Genomic DNA, 22,512 nt, shown 5'->3' on the forward strand with positions numbered 1-22,512 from the left:
AAGCAAAAAAAAAAAAAAGACCCACTCCCGCATCTGTAGTTTTACTATATTGTATCGTCATATAGAAGTCATAAATTCATCCCAACTATAGGCTGCTATTTTATTTGAAGTTCTCTATTCAAGTATTCATAGTATTTTTCTTAAATATATTGTCTGTCTTATTAAAAATACTGAATAGGATCTGTCTCTGCGGAATGAAATGGTCTCTGTGTACAAGAGAGGACGCGAACAGAATGGAATTTCAGTGCAGTTAAGGGCTTGAATGTGGAATTTGAGTGTTCATTTGTGAAATAAGTTCATTACAAATATCTTCATGGACTCAAATTTTTATGCCACAGAAAAGGCATTATAGGAGTAATTATGTGAGGTTTAGATGTGGATTTGCATGTAAAGGCAGAATGTACCTTTAATTTTGTAAAGGGGATGTGCTTTGAGTGGCAGTCGTCGTGTATCAACCAAAAGTTGACAGGACAGGCGACACTGAATTTGCAGCCCGGTGTGGTAGCGGATGCGGGGCAGAGGAGAGAAGCAAAGCATCATTATATGATTATGTTACCCTTTAGTTTCAGGTTACTCTGCAGACTTACACATACCCCAGCCCAGTTACGTACTCGAGCCATGAATTAGCCATAGCTGAAAACCACATGAACCTTGGAAATTCTCCAAGACAGCATTAAGAACAAAACTGCTGCCCACAACCTTCCTAGTGTTCCACATTTTGCAATTTTACCCTACCCTGTTTAGGTAAATTAGTGTGTTAGGTATGTCTTCAACAAGCACAGCATTACTGGATATCTTTTTGGTTTTTTGTTTGTTCATTTCCAGGGAAAAAGCATTTAGGAACCTGTCTTGCTACTCACACTCCTTCTTCTACATTGTGTCAGGAATGTAATTAGAGCAGGCCTAGAGTTACCTTGTTCTAAAAAGTGGAAGGTCTTAAAAATGGTTTGAGGATGAATGCTTGGAAGACTCTTGTGGGTTTCCAAATGTATCCTAGCTGTGCCAGTCCATGTGTTTAAAAGGAATATAAACCAAAATCCACCCCCCCCCCCCACTGTCATCTTGTTTTCTCTCTCTGAATCAGCTCTGATTATTTAGCAGTGCAAGTTACTGTTTTTGGTGAAAGTGATGAGGAGGCATTATCCATTAGGAGGATTAGGAGGCTAACATACAGTATAAACCAGGATTCGTTACAGCTTGAATCTCACAGAGTTGGAATGATTTTTTTTAGCTTTCAGATTAAAAACTTAAAATTTTGAAATTCAGAATTGGTCTCAAACCAAAAAATTTAGAAATACTAAACTTGCTGCAGTCATGTAATGGGGTCAAAACTATAAAAAGGCAGTTTGCATGTTAGTGCTGCTGCTTTTTCCACATGTGGACATTTATGCAAAAGATCCTTTTGTCTTAATTGTGAATATATATTTTACTATACATAGAAGTATGTCATTAAGTACTCACTTCGTTAACAAAATAAGCATCAAATATACTGTCAATATGGTGTTTTATTGTAAATCTCATTACATTATTACAGTTTTCACAACAACAAAGATTACATTTTTCTTTGAAACTCTAGAAAAGCTTAAAAATCTCCCTATGGAAGTGTTCCCTGGGGTTTTGTGGTTTTTTTTTGGTTCGTTATTGGGTTTGGGGGTGTGGGTTTTGTTGGGTTGTTTTGGGTTTTTTTTGAGTGATGTTTGTGTGTTTGGGGTTTTGTTTTGTTTTGTTTTGTTTTTTTTTAAATGAAAACACTGTTTAACTTGTTCTGGTCAGGTTTGTAGCTTGGCTGACATTTGGCATTAATCATTGCATAGGCTCTACAAAAGTTATCTGTATTGCTTTCCAAAACCCTTCCAAGCAGTCCTCCATTTTTCATTGTGTAAACCTAAGAAAGGAGCACTCCCAGAGTACTCATCATAGTTTACAATCCTGCAAGTGTCCCTCATTAAAGGAAAGACAAATGGGAAGGGGAAGCTCAAAACTTTTAAGAGCATGTAGAATTGGAGAAAAGGATTTGTAAAGTGGAGATGGAGAGGTGAATCTTCTTACTAAGCTGTAAGCAGGTACTTGTCAAGCAAAATCACTTCAAGGAAAAAAAATCAAGAAACCCAGTGGAGATTATTTTCAGAATTTTGAAAAAAGTAGAAGTTTTTCCAGGAAGGAAACTTCTGCGCATAAACAAAGAGGAGAGAGTAGAGAATGAAAAGTTATATTGAATTTTCAAATCAGTGTTTTATTAAATTAGTAACAAGTTTAATGGTGGTAGGTTAAATTGATGACATTTATTTTTTTCAGTTTTACTTCTTGAGAAAGGTAGGTTTCTTCCATAGGTATCTAAGCTTATATGTTTTTGCCTTTAGTAAGAGACAGTCAGAAAGCCAGGCTTCTGTAATGCTCATGTACAAGGAAAACAAAGTTGCAAGGAATTTTACAATTCTGACACTGAGAGTTGAAGGGGAACAACTGACATATAGCAGCTTTCAAAAAGCTTTGGGATATCTATTTGCAGAACAGAGTTTATTTGCAACAGTTGCTCCTTTCTTTTGAAAGAATAGATTTTTTTTTTTTTTTTCTAGGCAAGGCTTTCACTAAATAAGTCAGAGACTCCTAAGCTGCTTGGCAGCAACTAGAGTACTGAGTACCACGTTGTGGCCATGGAGGTCAACCTTGCAACTCCAGATCTGAGCAGGAAGGTGTTACTGCTGCCCTACAGCCTAGACAGGCACCTCATAGAAACCTGAGCTCTTGGTTTATCTGAAATCAGCTACAGCAAGGGACCCTCTAAGAATTTTGGAAAGAGAAATGGTCAAAAGGAAGGGTGGATGGGTCAGCACTGTGCTGACTTATATTGATTGGGTTCTAACACACTGCTTACTTTGAATAATGAAAAGGGCTGCTCTTAATTCACAAGGTATGCATAAATCCCAGATTGAAGCAAATTATATGGATGTATAAGAATACAAACTGCGACTGATACTTTAAACTTTCAGTTTAAAAATTTGCATTGTGCAAACATTTTACATAATATTTCGGACTGTTGTGGCCTATATTTTTGAATTCTGAAAATATTTTGATTGCCATGTTGGCAATAGTATTGGTTGGAAGGACAGTTGTAGTAGAGGCCTGAGTGGAAGAACAAACAAAAGCTGCTCTTTTAACAGTTAAGCTGCTTTTCGGCAGGTCCTAATAGCTGCTTGCCCAGAAGTTGAGATCAGAATTAACAGATTAGCTGAGGGAAGGATATATGTAATTGAGGTCACTTTCAGGCTCATGCAAACCAAGCCTACATGTTTGCCTCTGTCCTCTGTATTTGTAATGGTGCAGAGTGGGACTGGTACACAGTGGACTGTAGTTTCATTTATTTTGCATCAAGAAGGCTTTTTGATGTGTCTGGTGAGAACTTTTTTTCTTTTGGCACATTCCCCATAAATTGAGAGATCTAGCTGTAAACTCTCACTTGGCAACATCATCCATATGGCTTCTGTAGGTCTTGTATTCGTTAATGATTTTCCTTCTCTGTGCTTTTTAGGAATTAAACCATAACCTTTTCTTTTTTTTGATGTTTTTAAACCTTTTTTTTTCCCTGTTTTTTTTTTTTCCTTTTGCAAGCCTCTCTAAAACGTTTTGTGATTATGTATAAGAAGAGGTGGAACTTGATTATGAACAGCAGAGCAAACCCTCATATGGAGTAGGGCTGAAACAGTAGCATATAGGGGTGTCAGCTCTGGAGGTCCATTGCAATGAAGGATTCTGCCAAAAGTTGATGTAACTTGCACAGTTTTCTGTAAATCCAGAATTGGCAGCATTTCTGAATTAAAAAAAAACATATCTGATGGAGATAAAGTGTCATCCTGGTCTGCAAGTTATGCTGACCCAGGTAATAGGAAAGGTTGTGCTATGCAGGGGAGGAGATGAGTGTAACTCCAGATGGTGAGTGGGACCTTGATTATCGTTACAATTGCCTTAATCCAGTCTAAACAGAGAGGCATTTGTGCACATCTGCTCTGATGAGCTGTGCCAAAACAGTCATTGCTCTCCAGGGAGTTAAAGATCAGGGGAAATTCCATATTTCAGCCATGTTATGTGATCCAGAACTGAGGTTGATTACCTTCAGATCTGTGGCCATTGACCAGAAATCCCGATATGACCTTTTATATATGACCTTTTCCTTGTGCCATTTGGGCACGTCAACAGCTGGTCTGGGGTCATGATTAGACACCACTTTCCTGGTTAGGCTCATTAGCTGGCAAGCTTTTGCCAAGTAGAGTTCTGAATGATGAATGCCTTCTGCTTTCGGCTTAGTCCAACAGGAATTTCAGGTTCTTCTTCCTTACCTTACTGCTAAATTCTATAATACTGTTAAGTATTACAGTCCCATCTCTCTCTTCCCCCCTGTGCCCCTCTTTTTTTTTTTCCAAGTGTTGTTTTTGGTAGAAACCAGCCAGTGAATTTAAAAATGCCTGAAATTTGCAAAAACAGGGAGGAAGAAACAGGGGAGTAAATACTAAAAGCTGTTATGTAAAGCACACTTTGGTGGGAAGCTGTACTACAGAAGGAGCTTTGCTTTCAATTCAGTTTGAATCTGATAGTTATAATTAAAGATTACCAGCAAATTGTGTTTTCTCCTGTGCTCTGTAAATGGTCATAGTCCATAAGTGGGATGGTTTGGTTGTTTTGTTGTTTGGGTTTGTTGGGTTTTGTTTGTTTGTTTTTTTTTTTGAAAATGGTAAGTGTGATCTGTAAATAAGTTACAGCACTGAAGTCAGTTGGGAGTGATGGCTGTTATCATGTAGAGCAAGAAACAACAGCAGGATGAGGAATTGTCCATATGAGGCTTTTCAAGTAAAGTGGGTAAGGCTGCAACAGACTAGATAACTCCTAAGTAATCTGTTGCACTGCCTTCTATAATCCTTAAGTATCAGTATATAAAGAAAGAAAAATGAGATTTAGAAAGTAATGTGGATCTCAATTTGCAGTGCTCCTTTGATCAGATGCACATGGAGGGTGGGAGTGGCTATCAAATTGATGAATTCTCACAGTGTTAGAAAAGGAGAGCAGAAAGATGTGGTCACAGAGACCCTTGAGATATGCTGACCTTCCTTAATGGGCAAGAAGATTCAGGACACTTAAGGATAGGTGGAAAGCAGAGAAACAAGGAACAGGTTCTCTTACGAAGTGCTTGTTACAGCCATTTGTCCTCTCAGATCTTTTTCCAGTGTCTCTCACCCTTCTTACATGCTCTTCCTTTGTACTTGCTTTTAAAATTTGATTTCTTAGTGGGAGAACTGAAAGAATACTAATCCAACAGTAACTGCATGTTTTTAGCAAGCAGGAAGAAAATGGCTGGGGGAAAGTGAATGTCTGGGGTTGTTGTATAGTCAGGCAATAAATGCAGCTTCCTATCATGTGATAGAGAGCAGCAGTCCCCTGTTGTGTTTTTTTTCCTATCTTCTCAATGTGTGCTACAAACATTAGGTTTATTTCGTACTGTCATTCCCAATTTACTGCTCTTTTGAATGATGGCTGACATTTACCCATACTAAAGTACTGAGTGAGGTTTGTAAAGATGGTGTATACCATAACAATCCTGTCTCTAAGCAGCAGCAAAATTAAATTCAGAGGCTCCTTCACTGTTAGCTTTGACATATCAGTTGAATTTCTGTTGTTAATTTGTTGTTAAAACTGTTGCTGCCTCTTGCCCAAGGCATAGTCAAACAGGAGACTACTGTAGAGTCCTCCGATTATGTACAAAAGCATATTGATTTAACATGTCTGTATTTGGATAGCTAATATTTTACTTGGCTGTTCCTTTGAGAGTAAGTTTACATTGACATTTTCCTCTCTATCAGATGTTCTGTGTTTTGTTTTCTAGGTAGTTAAGACAGATTTTAGTCTTCTGTGTTTCAATGAATTCTTGACACAGGCAGTGGAAACTAATAATAAAAACATGAGGTTTAACATATAATCATAAAATCATAAAATGGGTTGGAAGGGACCTTAGAAACTATCTAGTTCGACCCCCCCCCATGCCACGGGCAGGGACATCTTCCACTAGACCAGGTTGCTCCAAACCTCACCCAGCCGGGCCTTTGACATTTGAAGGGATGGGGCAGCCACAACTTCTCCGGGCAACCTGTGCCAGTGTCTCACCATGAAATCTTTCATCCAAGGACCAAGCCAGGGCCAGCAGTTTCACCTTAAAAACTAAGCTTAGAGAATCTCTCAGTGTAATTCAAACAGTGAAACTAATGGCACAGGGTGAGTCTGAAACACAACTTTGCTTCCAATATTTAAATGTATTGGAAATGTTTCTCTAAATGCAAAGATTATATGACAACAATTGGTAATGTACGTTTCTAGTCTTTCTGTGGTGATTTTCTAATCTTTTTTTTAAACCTGTCCTTGGAGTTGAAAATATCATTGCTGCTTTCCAGAAATGAAGCTTCATTACATCAAAGTATTATGATGTAGTGAGTTAAATCAGGATTCCCTATTGTCATTTTCTGCTTCAACTCCACTTACAGTGCCAGTAAACCTCACATGGCTGAAGCTGTATACATCATAGAATCATAGAATGGTTTGGGTTGGAAGGCACCTCAAAGATCATCTATTCCCAGCTCCCCTGCCATGGGCAGGGACACCTTCCACTAGACCAGGTTACACCAAGCCTCATCCAGCCTGGCCTTGAATGTGGCCAGGGATGGGCAACCATATTTAGTAACACACGTGTATTTACATGAACAGGTGTGGGAGTAAACCAGAAGTGTCAGAAATCTTCACCTATATTATAGTCGATGATTCAATTCCTGCTGGTCCCCTCTGCTTCTATATTTTATTGTTCTCAAGTTCAACAATCTGTTTCCCAAAAGGCTCCGTGATACTTAGAGGTATTTAAACACCTGGATTAACTGTGTGGCTTACTGTGCTTTTCTTGCTTTTCACAGTATCACAGTATGCTAGAGATTGGAAGGGACCTCAAAAGATCATCTAGTCCAATCCTCCTGCCAGAGCAGGAACACCTAGATAAGGTTACACAAGAATGTGTCCAGGTGGGTTTTGAATGTCTCCAGGGAAGGAGACTCCACAACCTCCCTGGGCAGCCTGTTCCAGTCTTCCATCACCCTCACTGAGAAGAAGTTTCTTCTCAAGTTTAAGTGGAACCTCTTGTGTTCCAGTTTGTACCCATTACCCGTTGTCCTATCTGAGTAGAGCCTGGCTCTATCCTCGTGACACTCCCCCTTTATATATTTATATACACTAATAAGGTCACCCCTCAGTCTCCTCCAAACTATAGAGACCCAGCTCCCTCAGTCTTTCCTCATAAGGGAGGTGCTCCACTCCCTTAATCATCTTAGTTGCCCTGCGCTGGACTCTCTCCAGCAGCTCCCTGTCCTTCTTGAACTGAGGGGCCCAGAACTGGACACAATATTCCAGATGGGGTCTCACCAGGGCAGAGTAGAGGGGAAGGAGGACCTCTCTCGACCTACTAACCACCCCCCTTCTAATACACCCCAGGATGCCATTGGCCTTCTTGGCCGCAAGGGCACAGTGTTGGCTCATGGTCATCCTGTCGTCCACTAGGACCCCCAGGACCCTCTCCCCTACACTGCTCTCTAACAGGTCATTCCCCAACCTATACTGGAACCTGGGGTTGTTCCTGCCCAGATGCAGGACTCTACACTTTCCCTTGTTATATTTCATCAAGTTATTCCCTGCCCAACTCTCCAGCCTGTCCAGGTCTCGCTGGATGGCAGCACAGCCTTCTGGCGTGTCAGCCACTCCTCCCAGCTTAGTGTCATCAGCAAACTTGCTGATAGTACACTCAATTCCCTCATCTAAATCGTTGATGAATATATTAAATAATACCGGTCCCAGTACTGACCCTTGAGGCACTCCACTAGTTACAGGCCTCCAACTAGACTCCGCCCCATAGACTACAACTCTCTGGCTTCTCTCCTTCAGCCAGTTCACAGTCCACCTCACTACCTGATCATCCAGACCACACTTCCTCAATTTAGCCGTGAGGATGCTGTGGGAGACGGTGTCAAATGCTTTGCTGAAGTCAAGGTAGACCACATCCACCGCTCTGCCATCATCCATCCACCGTGTTATTTCCTCATAAAAGGCTAAGAGATTGGTCAGGCATGATTTCCCCTTGGTGAAGCCATGTTGACTGCCCCTCATAACCCTCTTATCCTTGATATGCCTTAAGATGGCACCAAGGATAAGGTGTTCCATCACTTTCCCAGGGATGGAGGTGAGGCTGACCGGTCTATAGTTACCCGGGTCCTCCTTCTTGCCCTTTTTGAAGACTGGAGTGACATTTGCTTTCCTCCAGTCCTCAGGCATCTCTCCCATTTCCCAAGACTTGGTAAAGATGATGGAGAGTGGTCTAACAATGACTTCTGCCAGTTCCCTCAGCACCCGCGGGTGCATCCCATCTGGACCCATGGATTTATGGATGTCCAGATTGCTCAACTGGTCTCTAACCCATTCCTCATCGACTAAGGCAAACCGCTTCGTTGACCTGACTTCATCTATGGTCTCAGGGGTACAGGGCTCTTCAGGACTGCCTGCAGCAGAGTAGACAGAGACAAAGAAGGCATTCAGTAACTCTGCCATCTCTGTATCTTCTGTCACCAGGGCACCCATCCCGTTCATCAGTGGGCCTACATTGCCTCTGGTGTTAGTTTTATCTGCCATGTATTTGAAAAAGCTCTTTCTGCTGTCCTTGACCCCTCTCGCCAGGTTTAATTCTAAGGAGGCCTTAGTCATCCTAGCTGCCTTCCTACATCCTCTAGCAGCAGCCTTATATTCCTCCCAAGTGGCCAGCCCCTCCTTCCATGACCTGTAAACTCTCCTCTTCCACTTGAGTATACCCAGCAATTCCCTATTTAGTCACGCAGGTCTCCTGGCCCTCTTCCTTGACTTCCTACGTGTCGGGATGCTCTGATCTTGAGCTCGGAAAAAGCAGTCCTTGAATGCCAACCAACTATCTTGGGTCCCTTTACCTTCAAGCAGCCTTGCCCATGGCATTTCCCCCAGCAATTGCTTGAAAAGGCCAAAATTTGCCCTGCTAAAGTCCAGGGTTGCAATTCTACTTGCTATTCTACTGGTCCTACCACACAAGATCCTGAACTCCACCATCTCGTGGTCGCTGCAACCAAGGCAACCCTCAACCTTTACTGCTTCGACCAGACCCTCCTTGTTAGTGAGGATGAGATCCAGCAGTGCTCCTGTCCTGGTTGGCTCATCCACCATTTGCATGAGGAAGTTATCATCCATACACTGGAGGAACCTCCTGGACCGTGGCTGGGTTGCTGAGTAGTCCTTCTACATCAGGGAAGTTAAAATCCCCCACAACAACCACAGCCTGTGATTGTGAGGCCACTCTCAGCTGCCTGTAGAAGTCCTCGTCAACTTCCTCACCTTGATCTGGTGGCCTGTAACAGACACCCACAACAGTATCACCCCTGCCAGCCCACCCCTTAATTCTCACCCACAGACTCACTTCTCAGTACAATACCTGATATGAGTCAAAAACAATAGTTTCAACCATTTAGTATGGAAAAAAAGTTCCTGTCAAGAAAGACCTTAAAATCTGCTTTGACAGAAATGATGTTTTTGCGTGCATTGGATTTATGGAAATGTTAGCATGGTGACTCTGCTACTCGACATCACCAATTGACGTAGTTTGAAAGTATGTGTTTTATGACTACTTTTCTTGTTAGGCGGTATTGCCAAATCTTAAGTCCTAATGTTCCAAGTCAGTCTTGTTACTGCACATAGAAAGAAGCAGACTCAAGACTAGTATCAGAAATTGTGTCATTTCTTATGTAAGTAAAAATACTATTTAGCAGTTATGTTTTGCCACATTTTCTCTGCTTCGGTATTCTCAGAACGTATACATGGAGAGATAAAACCAAGTCCCACCTGCTATTCTGAATGAGAAGACACACTGCTATTATCTTTCTCTCTGCAGCTGAACTGTAAGAAAGTTAATAGCACTTGGAGCAGCACGAAATGTCTCACTGTCACTAGCATAAAAGCAAACATCCACAGAGTACAGTTCCTCCTTAGTAGTTTCATTCCCCGAGTTCAGGCTGGCCTCTCTACACACTTAATGAAGCACCCTAGAAGTGGACACAGTTAAATGCACTCTTTGAAAGGCAAACCCAAGTTTTTTTAAACTGTATTTTACTGGCATAGCAGTTTTTTTCTTGGAAAAAAATAGTGTATTCTTAATCCAAATGGAAATACTGCTGTATGAATTGTTGCTGTACTTAGGACAAGTTTATATAAAATAAACACACCTGTCCCAGAGTGTAAGAACAATGTAGTGACACACTGCAAAAGCAACTTCAGGTGTGATAACCGTGGTTTTAGTTATTCTTATGGTATAGTAAAGATTGAGGTGAAAGTCTTGGGCAGTAGAGTGATTCAGTACTGATACCCTACTGACATGGTGGATACCTCTTTCCTGTTTTCAAGGGCTGTTTTGTCAGTTCTGACAAACACAACTTTGGCAGATACATGGACTGCAAATTCACTCTGGCGTTTCTGGAGATAAACTTGGAAAAAGACGTGGTTACTTATTTTTTTGATTTTCAAACATAAGTGTTTCTGCAGCATTTTTGTCCTTTTCTACAAATAATCTGAAGCTAACAGCAAGCATATTTCACATTTTGGGATATTTCTTCAGAACTGTGAATGCTGTAAACATACTTCAAGTTTTGAAGCCTTACCATTTCACCTGGATATCATACAAGCCGTGCATTTGACAAACAGATCCTGTTGGAAACCTTGTTTTACCATATAAATTAATGCCTTTACCCCTCAACTGCCTCTCTCCCTCCCTCGCCTCTTAAATACTATTAGTACTGAGGGCCTGATCCTAGGTACATTACAAAGACTTTAATATTTGGTAACGAGCAGTGGAAATTGTTAGTGTACAGTGTCTCTATAATGTTGCTTGATATGTTGTCTGCTAAGCTGCACTATGAAATGCTTTAGGAATAGAATAGTGAAAGAATTGATACTGCATAAGAGTACTTCTTTAATGAAAATTGTGTCTGAAGTGAAATACCAAAGGACCAGTTCACTGTTTGCTAAAACAAAGTTTTTATGGTTAGTGTTTTTATGTACATAATTTTTGTGCCTGTGATGGAGTCTAATAATTTAAGACTGTTTCCTTCTTTCTGTGTTTTGCAGGCATACAGGAGTTTCCAGAAAATATAAAGAACTGTAAAGTTTTGACAGTTGTTGAGGCCAGTGTAAATCCAATTTCGAAGTAAGTTTGTAATTTTTTGATGTTTTATATTTTGTGCAAACACTGCTGAGTCTCAGACTTGCCCCAGACATGCACTCACCCTTGGATGCAAGCAGCAGAGTCACAGTGCAATGAGGTTCATTAAGCTTATTGCACTGAGACACAGTATAGCTATGTCATTGAAGTATTTTGCCCAAGTTAATAGGCTATGTGGGCAATACCATGTTTCTTTCTCAGCTTTTTTAAGTCTATCAATTTTCTGTGAACGTAGAGAAATATGAAGAGTTTTCTTAATAGGAATAACTTTCCTCTAAAGCCTGTACAACTGTGTTTCAAACTTAGCTTATATGGGTAGATTTGTGCAGTGTAACTCTTCTGGGGAAAAAATACATTGTGTAGGTTTTAATTATGTTACTGCCTTTAGTGAGTGCCTCCTCCACATTAGGTATCAGGAGACCACAAATAGGAAGGCTACATTTGTTGTCTGTAGAATTTATTACCTGTGGATACTTAGTACTTATGAAGAATTTTGAGACTAACCTGGCAGAAAGCAAGTATTGTCTAGTGCAATTTTGTAGAAATTCTGGTATTACCTAAATTTTGATGTTATCAGCATGCAGGACTTAATACTGTATTATTGTTTGAGAAAATATGATTTAATGCCCTAAACATAATTGAAACAAACCCACTACATTATTTCTATATAGACTTCCAGACGGATTTTCCCAACTGCTAAACCTAACACAGCTGTATCTGAATGATGCTTTTCTTGAGTTTTTGCCAGCCAATTTTGGCAGGTAAGTTGAATTTAAAACTTAGAATCTATATTTAGTTTTAAATTTATACAGAGCAGTTTCTGCTGCTTCTCCAGCAAAGTGTAAACTGGAGGAGGGGAAGAAGTGTACGTTACCAATCCATTTTTTTAGTTACAGAAAAAAATTTTATTACCATTTTTTAATTGGTCTTTTAAAGGACAGTCAGAAAGCTTATGAAGAAGCAAGAAATAAAACTCATTTACACACTTCCTTCTTTTACAGCACAAGTCTGGTATGTATGGGAGACTAGTATTTCTGGAGTATGATTTGTTTATCATTTAGTAATCATAGTGAAGCAAATAATGACATCTGTGATTCTACTTGTCCCCTCCTAGGTGCCCAGATTCTTTATACACATCTATAATTCTCAGGTGCCTTGTTGTCAGGAAGCTTCCTGAAAGACTTAGCATGTTTATGGTGTGATGACTAAGCAAAATTATTACGTGTAATAGCTTAAACACAAGACAAATACCAAACCCCTACATCTTTAAAATGGAATAAATCTTGGGAGCTGAAGTGGAAGGGTAATACTGTTAAAACGAAGACTCCTAGATATGCATAATTAATCCAGTTCTTATCATACTGATTTAGCTATTTCTGCTTCCCCCCCCCCCCTCACTCTCTTCGCTCTTACTTTATACTCTCTTTTCCTAAATTCATTTTTCAGGAAAAATGCCTATTAGATAACCAGGCATAGCTGCATGAAAGCAGTTGCCTTAATCTTTAGTGTTATAGTTCATAGAATAATGGAATAATTTGTTTTGGAAGGGACCTTCAAAGGTCATGTAGTCCAACACTCCTGCAATGAGTAGGCATGTCTTCAACTAGATCAGGTTGCCCAGAACTACATCCAGTCTGGCCCTGAATGTCTCCAGGGATGGTGCATCTACCACCTCTCTGGGCAACCTGTGCCACTAATTTACCACCCTCATTGTAAAAATTTCTTTCTCATGTCCAGCCTGAATCTCCCCTCTTTTAGTTTAAAACCATCACCTGTCATCCTATTGCAACAGGCCCTGCTAAAACATCTCTTCCTGTCTTATAGGCTCCTATAGCCACAATATGGTCTCCCTTGAGCCTTCTCTTCTCCAGGCTGAACAACCCCAACTCTCTCAGCCTTTCCACATAGAAAAGATGTTCCATTCCTCTTATAAATTTTGTGGCCTCCTCTGGACCCTCCCCAACAGGTCCATATCTTCTCCATATAGTTTGGTCAACACAGTTTACAAGAAATTAGAAAAGGCCCCAAGTGTAGTGCTGCAGAAATTTGGCAGATCAGATGTACAATGAAGGATGAACACAGGTCCAGTCCATTAGTGACCATTAGTTTATTAGTCAGTTGTGATGGAATTGCTGGCCTGTTCTTTTCTGCCCAGTTCCTGGTCTTTCCCTGGTGAACTATTAAAAGCACCAGGTTGAGTACATGTTCAGCTAACAAAAAAGCTGCTTATGATGCAGGAGAATTAATTACTGTGCTTGTTTCTAGTACACAAAGTTTGCATTTCACAAGCCTTCATTAAGGTTGAAGAAGAAATATCTGGGAGATGCATAGTTCTTACTTGTTGGCATTTTAATGATTGCCTATACATTTTTCCATTCTGTTTTTCAGTCTAACCAAATGACAAGATTTACTTGGTAAAAAACAGGTATGCAATTGAAGAGTTCAGGTTGACACAGTTGGTCTTATCAGTAGTAAATATTTCACATAATTTTAAGGAGCCTCATTAGAGTTTTTTCTCTGTCCCTGGTTAGGGAAATGGTGAGGTCATTAATTACTAACAGCTTAAGAATAAATCAGCTACTGAAGGCAACTTGAATGCCAGTTCTCCAGTGTAGTGCTTCTCCTAGTAACTATGAAGAATTCAGTTGTTGTTTTTTTTAAAAAAGAAATAGTGACTTGCAGCATCCTAGCTTGAAACTGAAATAAAAACTTTCTCATCAGCTGTTTTTGAATGAATTCAAAGTATTTATAGACGTTTACCTGCTAATAATGGTGTAACACAGAATAAATACTATTCTATAGCAAGATACTATTTAGATCAAATAAATTAGAAAACCATGAATTGGTAAAATGTAATTTCAAAGTAAGGTTCAGACCCCTTTGACATTGAGTACTTCTGTAAGCGATCAGACTGCTCTGACACCACACAACTTTACAAGTAGGCATAAACACTTGCTAGTGCAAATGGTCTTTTAACTTGTACTTCAAAATGTGGGAATACATTTTTAAAAAACAAACCAAACAGCTCTGGTAGAAGCTTTTGGTATATATAGAGGATTGTTGGTTATTTCCATATATAAAGGACAAGCCTTCAGCTTTTCTTCCAGTTTGGCGCATTAGTGGTTTTTGTATGGCCTTGCAGCTATTACTTTTCATTACATGGGAACACATGATCAACTGAGTACCGTTGCCTGCTCTTACTGGCAAAATGCATCTTAAAAACTCAGCCAATGTCATATTAAAGCTAGAAAGGTTATTATGCCCCATGTGTCAGGGTGTCTCTTCCAGCAGTTCAGGTTAGAACCTGGTTTCCCAGATCAGTTTCTCTCTGACTGCTGATATTAATTTGTTCCATAGTTTAATTGCTGTCATCTCTCATGAGTGTTGTTGCCCATTCTCTCACCTGCTGTTTTACAGTGTTCTCGTATCCCGCTTTTAGTTTGTTAGGCTAAACAGAATTATTTCTCTCTAGTATGTTAAGTTTTCCTTTGTGCCTGGTTTTATTAATACATCTTGGAATGAGTTTCAGTTTGAATCCATCATCTTCTTTTTGATAGAGGATGATGACATATATAGCTATATTTAGAGTTCGAACTGAGTTCTCTTCATGGCTTGTACAGTGTCATGATTATCTTCTTGTTTCTCTTGGAAATGTCTGTGGTTATGCTGCAGTGTTCCACTAGCCCTTTTTGTAGCTGCCTAGTATCATTTCTCACATGATTGACTAATGCCTTGGACAGCTCAGTTAGAAATGGCTTATGTCTCTGCAAGGAAATCATGAGTACTTGACTTGATGCTATGGCATCTTGTCCCTTTTCTATTTTTTTTCAGTCCTTAAAGTTGTACTGTTTTGGTTTTGTTTTTTTTTTTTACCCTACGGTGTTCTAATAATTAATTGTACTGTCTGTGACTGCCTTGTGTGGCATCAGCCAACTTAAATGTTTTTCCTATCCTTTAGGACTGCTGCTAAAATACATTGAACGGAATAGTAACAGAATGGGTCTCTGTCACGGGTATTCAGGCTGGTGCTTTGGAAAAGCTTTGCGTAATGCAAACTGCTTTTAGAGTATCCATGCAGCATTTTATTGTATTTGCCTCTGTGCTTTATTCTGGCCTCCAAAATTTGTGCTAAAGCTTTGCATACTATTGAGGTCAAGATTATCCAATCTTTTTTCCCCTTCTTTATGAGCACTACATACTTGCTGTCCCTCAGTTATGTTGTACCAGTCCAGCTTGTTAAACTTATTAAAAATCACCAGGCTTTTGATTAAATGTGCCAGTTCCTTTGGAATTCTGATAAAGTGGGGTTTTTTTCTTCCAATCCCAAATTCTAATTTGAATGCATTAATATTGGCACAGCTCCCAGAGTTAGCCTTTATGCCAGGAGTGCACAGGAATGAGAGTTGCTTATGCTTACCTAAGAAAACCAAATCTGTTGTGTCTAAATGCATCGTGTATATTTAAATTTAACTATACAAATATAGAAGCAGAGTATTCTAAACTTGAAGCTCACTGCATGCTAATTTTAAGACAGGGCTTTGGAATTGGAACATTTACTGTTGGATGTTTAAGATAAGCAAGGATTTTATCTTCAATGCCATTCTAAAAACTCTTGAGAGTGTTGTCTGTAAGGGGGTGTTGCTTCCAGAGTCTTTTTACTATGGTGTTGCAATGAATTTCCTTTTAATCGTATTTCTTAATAATTTCCCAGAGGTATTTGCAGTAGCAGATATGTTTAGATATGTTTACTCTGGGATAATTTTTTACATAAATGTACAGTAATAATTAAATTGGGGATTTGATTTAGATGTGTGCAATTTTGCTGAAACCTTTGCAAGTGCAACCTGCTATAGGATACATGCATGAGTCCTCTTGCCTTTACTTAAAAAAAAAAAAATTAGAGTTCTGCTTTATCAAAACTGCAAATGAAATAAAAAATAAAGAACATTTCTGAAATATTTTTTACTTTCCAAGTTATGACTGCTGTTGAACAGCAAGTTTCCAAGTACACCTGCTATATATTTCTTTCACATATTTTACAGATCGTATAATTAAAATATCCAATTTTAGCAAGAATATCGATCCTATCCTGGCAAGACATTTATGTAGAGATTTTATTTTATTTAAAAGTTGAGCTATATTTTAAAAGCAGGCTAAGTTGGTTACATTAAATAACCATACTGCACTAATAATTTTGAGACTGTTACACCAGGTATACTTAAAATTGAATACTCTGTTACAGCTTTGTGTTTAGGTGATGTGTAAATATTTCTGTGGTAATGGGCTTTTCAAGTTGAGAAATGAAATATTTCGGTATGACTATGACAAATCTTTATGATAGAATGGCACAGGAAATATATATTCTGCCACTATGACTTCTCCCTTTTCTTTAGTGTAGGTGAACTAGTTCTCCCTCTGTATTTCTTTTCAAATTAAGCCCCAGTTTTTCAGTTCCATTACCGCAGTTCAGATACTTCGCATGGATATTTACACCAGCAATTTAAACCAGCTAGGCTGAATAATTGATGTGTATAGTTACATTAAATTGAATTAACCCTTACAGTCATAATGAAAGAAGTGACAACTGCTTCAGTCCAATATTTCTCATCAATTACTGCAAGAAAATTACTAGTTTAGACACAGCTTGTATATCACAGCCAGGAGAGATTAAAAATGTTTCCCTAGTAGCTCTACAGGTAGGGAATTCATTACTGTATCTTCGGTTTCTTAGGGTTAGCTGGAGAAAGAGTGGAACATGAAACAAGGTCACACAGCTATGAACCCTTCTATCAGCAAAGGCAGTCTTAAGGTTCACAGAACTGGCTTGTTAGAAGTGTAGTACAGTGAGTTCTGTCTAAAGTGAGCGAAGTGTGAGTATGCATATATATATACATATATATATATATATATATATATATAGCTCAGCGTATGAGCGGAGGATTGCTTCCACTGCAAGCTGAGCCATTTGACTGCATACACGTTATGAAGGAAAACTACAAACTGCGCAGCTATTTCACGTGTCATCAAAGCAAAACAGCAACTGAAGCTTAATGCAGCATTTGGTTATTTTAGGGTTCAGAATTCCAAGTGCAAAATGACCATTCATCTGAGAGTGCTTAAACAAACTAGCTCTGTTTTGTCAGCGGTTGGTACCTTAGGATGCAGGTAGGGTAAAAAGGTTTGGAAATCCTTTCCAGGTATGTCCTAGACTGACAGCAATGATATTACTATGAAGTGGATTTTTATTATGGTATTCTGTCAGCCGTGTTAGTGTGTTGGTTTTTCTTTGTGAAGCTGGGGTGGGGAGGAGGGTTCCCCTCCAGCAGTTGCTACCAGATGGCAAGTACTGCTTGCAATGGTGGGCTATGCTGACCTCTGCTCTGTTTCAAGGTGACTATTACATTCTTAGGCACGGCAGATAGCTGCTTTCAAATTCATCCAAAAATGAGCAAATGTCTGGAGGAAAAAAAAAATACTGTTTTCAGCTTTCCATTTTTACTTTAAGTATAGTTCTTACTACTTAATCAAAAGTAAGGTTTTTGTCCTTAAAATGTACCTATTTAGGCACCTTCAGGACAGACCAGTCTCTTTGCTAAGCTCCTTTTTGATTCAGAAGATTAATGCTCTATTTTGTGTTGTATGAGGGCTGTCAGTTGGTCACATGTAGAACTCTTGTCTTTATAATCCTGTCTGTATTTAAACTAAACTCAAATTCTGCATTTCATTTAACAAAGAGATAATCTTGTCACTGCTGTCCTGATGCAAAAAATCTACTGGGAATGGTACATTGCTTGAATGTGAAGACTGTTTTGAACTTATCTTGGCCAAGCAGTTGAGTTTGGGATTTAGAGGTTATTTAGCTTACAACTATGAACTTACTGAAAGAAAGGTCAAACTGCTTTCTAATAGAAATACCAAAATGGATTAAGAAGATGATGGGAAAAAGAATATGGAAGGAAACCGATAAAGATGAATTTAAAGGTTGCTTTTATTAGGTGGAAGACTGTGTTATCCCTCTGATGAGGTTTCTTATACAAAATAGTTTGGTACATTGCCAGTATTAGAAATGCAGCATCTTAACTTGGCCTGATCCTACCTTTCTTCTTCTGCTTCCTGTGTACTTCTGTATTAATGATGATAACATTGCCATAATGAATCCCATGAAGTGTTTTAAAATCTTTGGGATGAAGAAAAACAAATGTGTTCAAACTGGTGTTGAAATAGAGAAAAGAGCTTATTTGCTCGCTGCTTACCAAAACTAAACCCCAAAGAATAAATGTATTTAATTTAGCATGTAGATTTTTGCACAAAACTTATTTGTATTCTTACAGAAAAAATACTTGAAAATTATAGATTTTTTTTTTTTTTTGAAACTCAGCAATATAAATAAGTTCATAGATTGCTTTTGTCAGAAAATACAGTATATTGTGATAATTTGTTGTGCTTTTCTGTTACAGATTAACTAAACTCCAGATATTGGAACTTAGAGAAAACCAATTAAAAATATTGCCAAAGTAAGTATAGGTGACATTTATTTAAACTTCTTCAGAGTTTTTTTTCTGTAGTTACACTAATATTGTAGAGCGTTTTGAAAAGTATATCACAGCTAAAATGTGTAGCTAAGCCTTCCAGATGCTGGGGAGGGACTCTTCATTAGGGACTGTAGTGATAGGACAAAGGATAATGGGTTAAAACTTAAACAGGGGAAGTTTAGATTGGATATAAGGAAGAAGTTCTTTACTGTAACAGGTGAGGCACTGGAATGGGCTTCGCAAGGAAGTAGTGAATGCTCCATCCCTGGCGGTGTTCCAGGCCAGGTTGGGCAGCGCCTTGGGTGATATGGTTTAGTGTGAGGTGTCCCTGCCCATGGCAGGGGGGTTGGAACTAGATGATCTTAAGATCCTTTCCAACCCTAACTATTCTATTATTCTATGTTTCTATGAATTACGTGGACTAAGTACTCACAAGGAACTTAACCTTCATATTCCTGAAATTGTATCTCCCTTCAGACTGATTAGTCTGCCTATTAAGAAATCTGTCTATTCAGATTTTTTTCTGTCTCTGTCCAGCTTTATGGATATCTCTTCCACCTTTTGAGCCTTTAAGTCAGCACCTCATGATGGTCACTGAGATGTCATGATGCTTCTTGCATACAGTATTGTATGGCTACCCAGATGTCTATCTGGGTATGGTTCTGATGGTTCTGAGACTTAGGCATTGGTGATTAAGATTTCTAAACAAAGTCTGGTGGTTGAGATGCTTGTTCAGAATGACTGAGGGAATGCGATTCACATGACTTGTACACTTCTTATACTCCAGGGCTGAAGAAAGTAACAACTCATTGTGTTGCGTGGAATTTGTTATGCTGTACCTATTCTACAATGCAGCAGGCTTGCTTAACATAATGGCAGCATATTCCTCAGACATGTTTTCTGTAATAGTAAAGTAGCTCTCAAAATTATTACAGCTTTTGTTTTAAAAGTAAATTCAATTGTACTTCTCTCTTAAAATCTAACATCTTTCTAAAGCCTGCTTGCAGTTCTCACTCATTTCATCAAACAAGCTGATGATGCAGCTCCTGCTGTTTCTATGAGCTAGAGCAGTGCTCAGAATTTTCTAATTTGGACCCTGGAGGTTTGAGTGGGTGAACAGAGGTATAAAAGGTCAATGAAAAGAGAAACAGAGATCCCATAGATGGGATGTGAATAACTAGCTATAGAGTCCTGAACATGTTGTGGTGTTCTATAAAAGGTTTCCTCTTCTGGCAACAGAAACTGGTATAAAGAGGTATTGCTTTCAGTGAATGTAAGATGTTTTGATGGAGAAGAGGAGGAGCTAACAATTGAATATTCACTCTGTCCAACTCATATGCTAGCAGAGACTTGCATGTAGGTTGAAGTGTGAATTGCCAGCCCTTCAAGTGCAACAGTTTTCTTAGTGACTGTAGCTAATTATATGCCCAAGACATGACAAAGGGGTATATCCTATTGGTATTTCCTTTTTCTGTACCTAGATACATTGGTGTCTGCTGTATAAAGATGCTAGAACTCATATGTGGAATGAAATGTATAGCATCAGAAAGTATGAATTTAAATATTGCAAGTATGAAACATTCTACTCATTCCTGTGATAGAAATACTTTCTGTCTTCCTTTTCTCTTTCTGGCTATTACTAATTTGCAGTTGAAAAAAATTAGAGAACATGTAATTTGGGGTAGTAGCTCTGTAAATTAGGTTACTCCCAAATGAGGAACAGTAGCTATAATTAAAACTTATAGCTAATACAGATCTGACCTTAATTGCCATAATTAACATTAATAGCATGAATAATACACACTATTTTAAAAAGTGTAGTTTACAGAGGTTTCGTGTTGTGATAAGAGACATTTAAACAAATGCTGTAATCCATTTAAACAACTTCTGTTGAAATTGCTGTGAATATTTTGTTGACTTCAGTGTTTTCAGAGTTTCATCCTTGCTGGACAACTAATTGTCAGCTGTCATAAATATGTCCTTTGCAGCACCTCTGTAATGATCTACAGTACATGCTGAGCTGCCACCTTTATTATTCTCTTCTAATACTCTTGTGGTTCAATTAAGAGAGATTAAAGCTATTGAGACTACTTTTTTTTTTCTTGTTTTTTAATTTAACCACATTTTGCTACGCTGAAACACTGGAAACACATGTTGTGTATATATGATGTACACTGGGGAGAAAAAATTCATTGTGGTGTCCATAGAGTGCACCTCAAAAGAGGTGCCTTTTGAGGTAATACAGGTATGCAGCAGTTGACCTGTTCAACAACTATTGATCCTAACTGTTGGTCAATGGCTTGGTCTTAACTATTATGTTAGAACAGAAGCTGACACGAAATTTTTACTGACGCATTTTTACAAATTGAGTGTATGTTTTAAAAGGAGCATGCTATACAGCTTTAAACAGTGTAGAAAATCCAAAGGATGGGGGTTATTTTGAAGCTAGTAAGGTACAGCAGTATATGCTAATATTTTTGCTGTCGAATACAAGTATCTTTCCTTGTTTCCCTGTTACTTTCACCTTTTTAATATTTTCATACTTAACAGCAAATTCTTCCATATTTGTAATGAAAAATGTATTTGGATAAATTCCTACAAAATCAGCTAGCTCTGTTGCTGAATTAAACATGCACATAATTTTTAACACTAAAGTGTGAAGGACTTGAAAGACTGTTAATCAGAATGGGTAATTAATGCCAACGCACTAAATCAACCTTGCTTTGTGCCAAATGCAGCAATTTGCTTGAGGCTCAACCACAGCCAGAGACTGCAAAACTGGCAGTATTATAATGCAAACTAGCTCAATGAAAATATTTCTATTAAAAAGAAAGCAAAAAAACCCTACAGAGACTATTTTAGAGGTATTTCTCAGATAGGTAAGTTGGGGGGCAAATTGCTCAATAGAAATATAATAAAAGGTTGTAGGTGGTATTTGTTTTGTTGTGTCCCCTGTCGTCCCCCCCCCTTTTTTTTTTTTTTTTAAGCTTACGTCTGTAGCCTAATTGTCAATAAAAAGAGTAACCTTTTTAGAAAGAAGCAAGTTATTTGAGAGTTTAATAACGACGATTCAGGGTCCAATCTTGCTATCACACACTCCTTTTCAACTGTATGCTGCTTGAAGAAAGCTGTAGTGTTACCCTTACTGAAGCTGACAATATACAACATCAGAATCTAAGGCATAGTTTAGACTACTTGATCCGTTAGTGTTGGGCTGATTTGACAATGGGTTTAATAATTTGAATTATGAAAGAGATTTTTCAGTTTATGGAAGGGATTACACAGCACTGTGGCAAAAATAGAAATAGGTATAACTCGGTGATACAGTAGATCTTTGTTTTCTGTCCTGTATTCCTCTTCCTTTAGCATGGAATTTTGCTGTTACCTTAACATTATTGATGCTTTATTTGCATTTTGTCTGAAGGTGTAGTTGCTCTAGAAACAATACAGAAAAGCCAAAGAAGTATTAGTTACAGAATAGCTGTAAGTGCTATAGATTAGGCAGGCAGTGGGGAAAGGGAGGAAAATAACTGAGGTCATTGTCTTGTAAAAACATTTGTGTATATTTTACAGTTGAGTGGATGTGTTTGCTAGATTACAGACATTTTGCCAAGTTAAAAAACAGCCCCAAACAATTAAGTTACTTTATTATACTGACAGGTTTAAATAACATTA

The 22,512-nt window shown here is 38.6% G+C and overlaps 1 protein-coding gene across 9 annotated transcripts in view; it reads left to right on the forward strand.

Annotated features, from left to right (window-relative positions):
* ERBIN (erbb2 interacting protein) overlaps positions 1–22,512 on the forward strand; it is a 114,449-nt gene that overhangs the window by 57,779 nt on the left and 34,158 nt on the right. For all 9 annotated transcript variants that reach the window (XM_062612328.1, XM_062612334.1, XM_062612332.1 and 6 more), the window contains 3 exons: positions 11,212–11,290; positions 11,977–12,066; positions 18,763–18,819. In XM_062612328.1, coding sequence (XP_062468312.1) covers positions 11,212–11,290; positions 11,977–12,066; positions 18,763–18,819 — 226 coding nt within the window. The remainder of the gene's footprint in view (positions 1–11,211; positions 11,291–11,976; positions 12,067–18,762; positions 18,820–22,512) is intronic.

The sequence above is a fragment of the Pezoporus occidentalis genome, unplaced genomic scaffold, assembly GCF_034315485.1.
Source record: "Pezoporus occidentalis ecotype Australia unplaced genomic scaffold, CSIRO_AGI_Poc_V1 ctg16, whole genome shotgun sequence".
Lineage (NCBI taxonomy): Eukaryota > Metazoa > Chordata > Aves > Psittaciformes > Psittacidae > Pezoporus > Pezoporus occidentalis.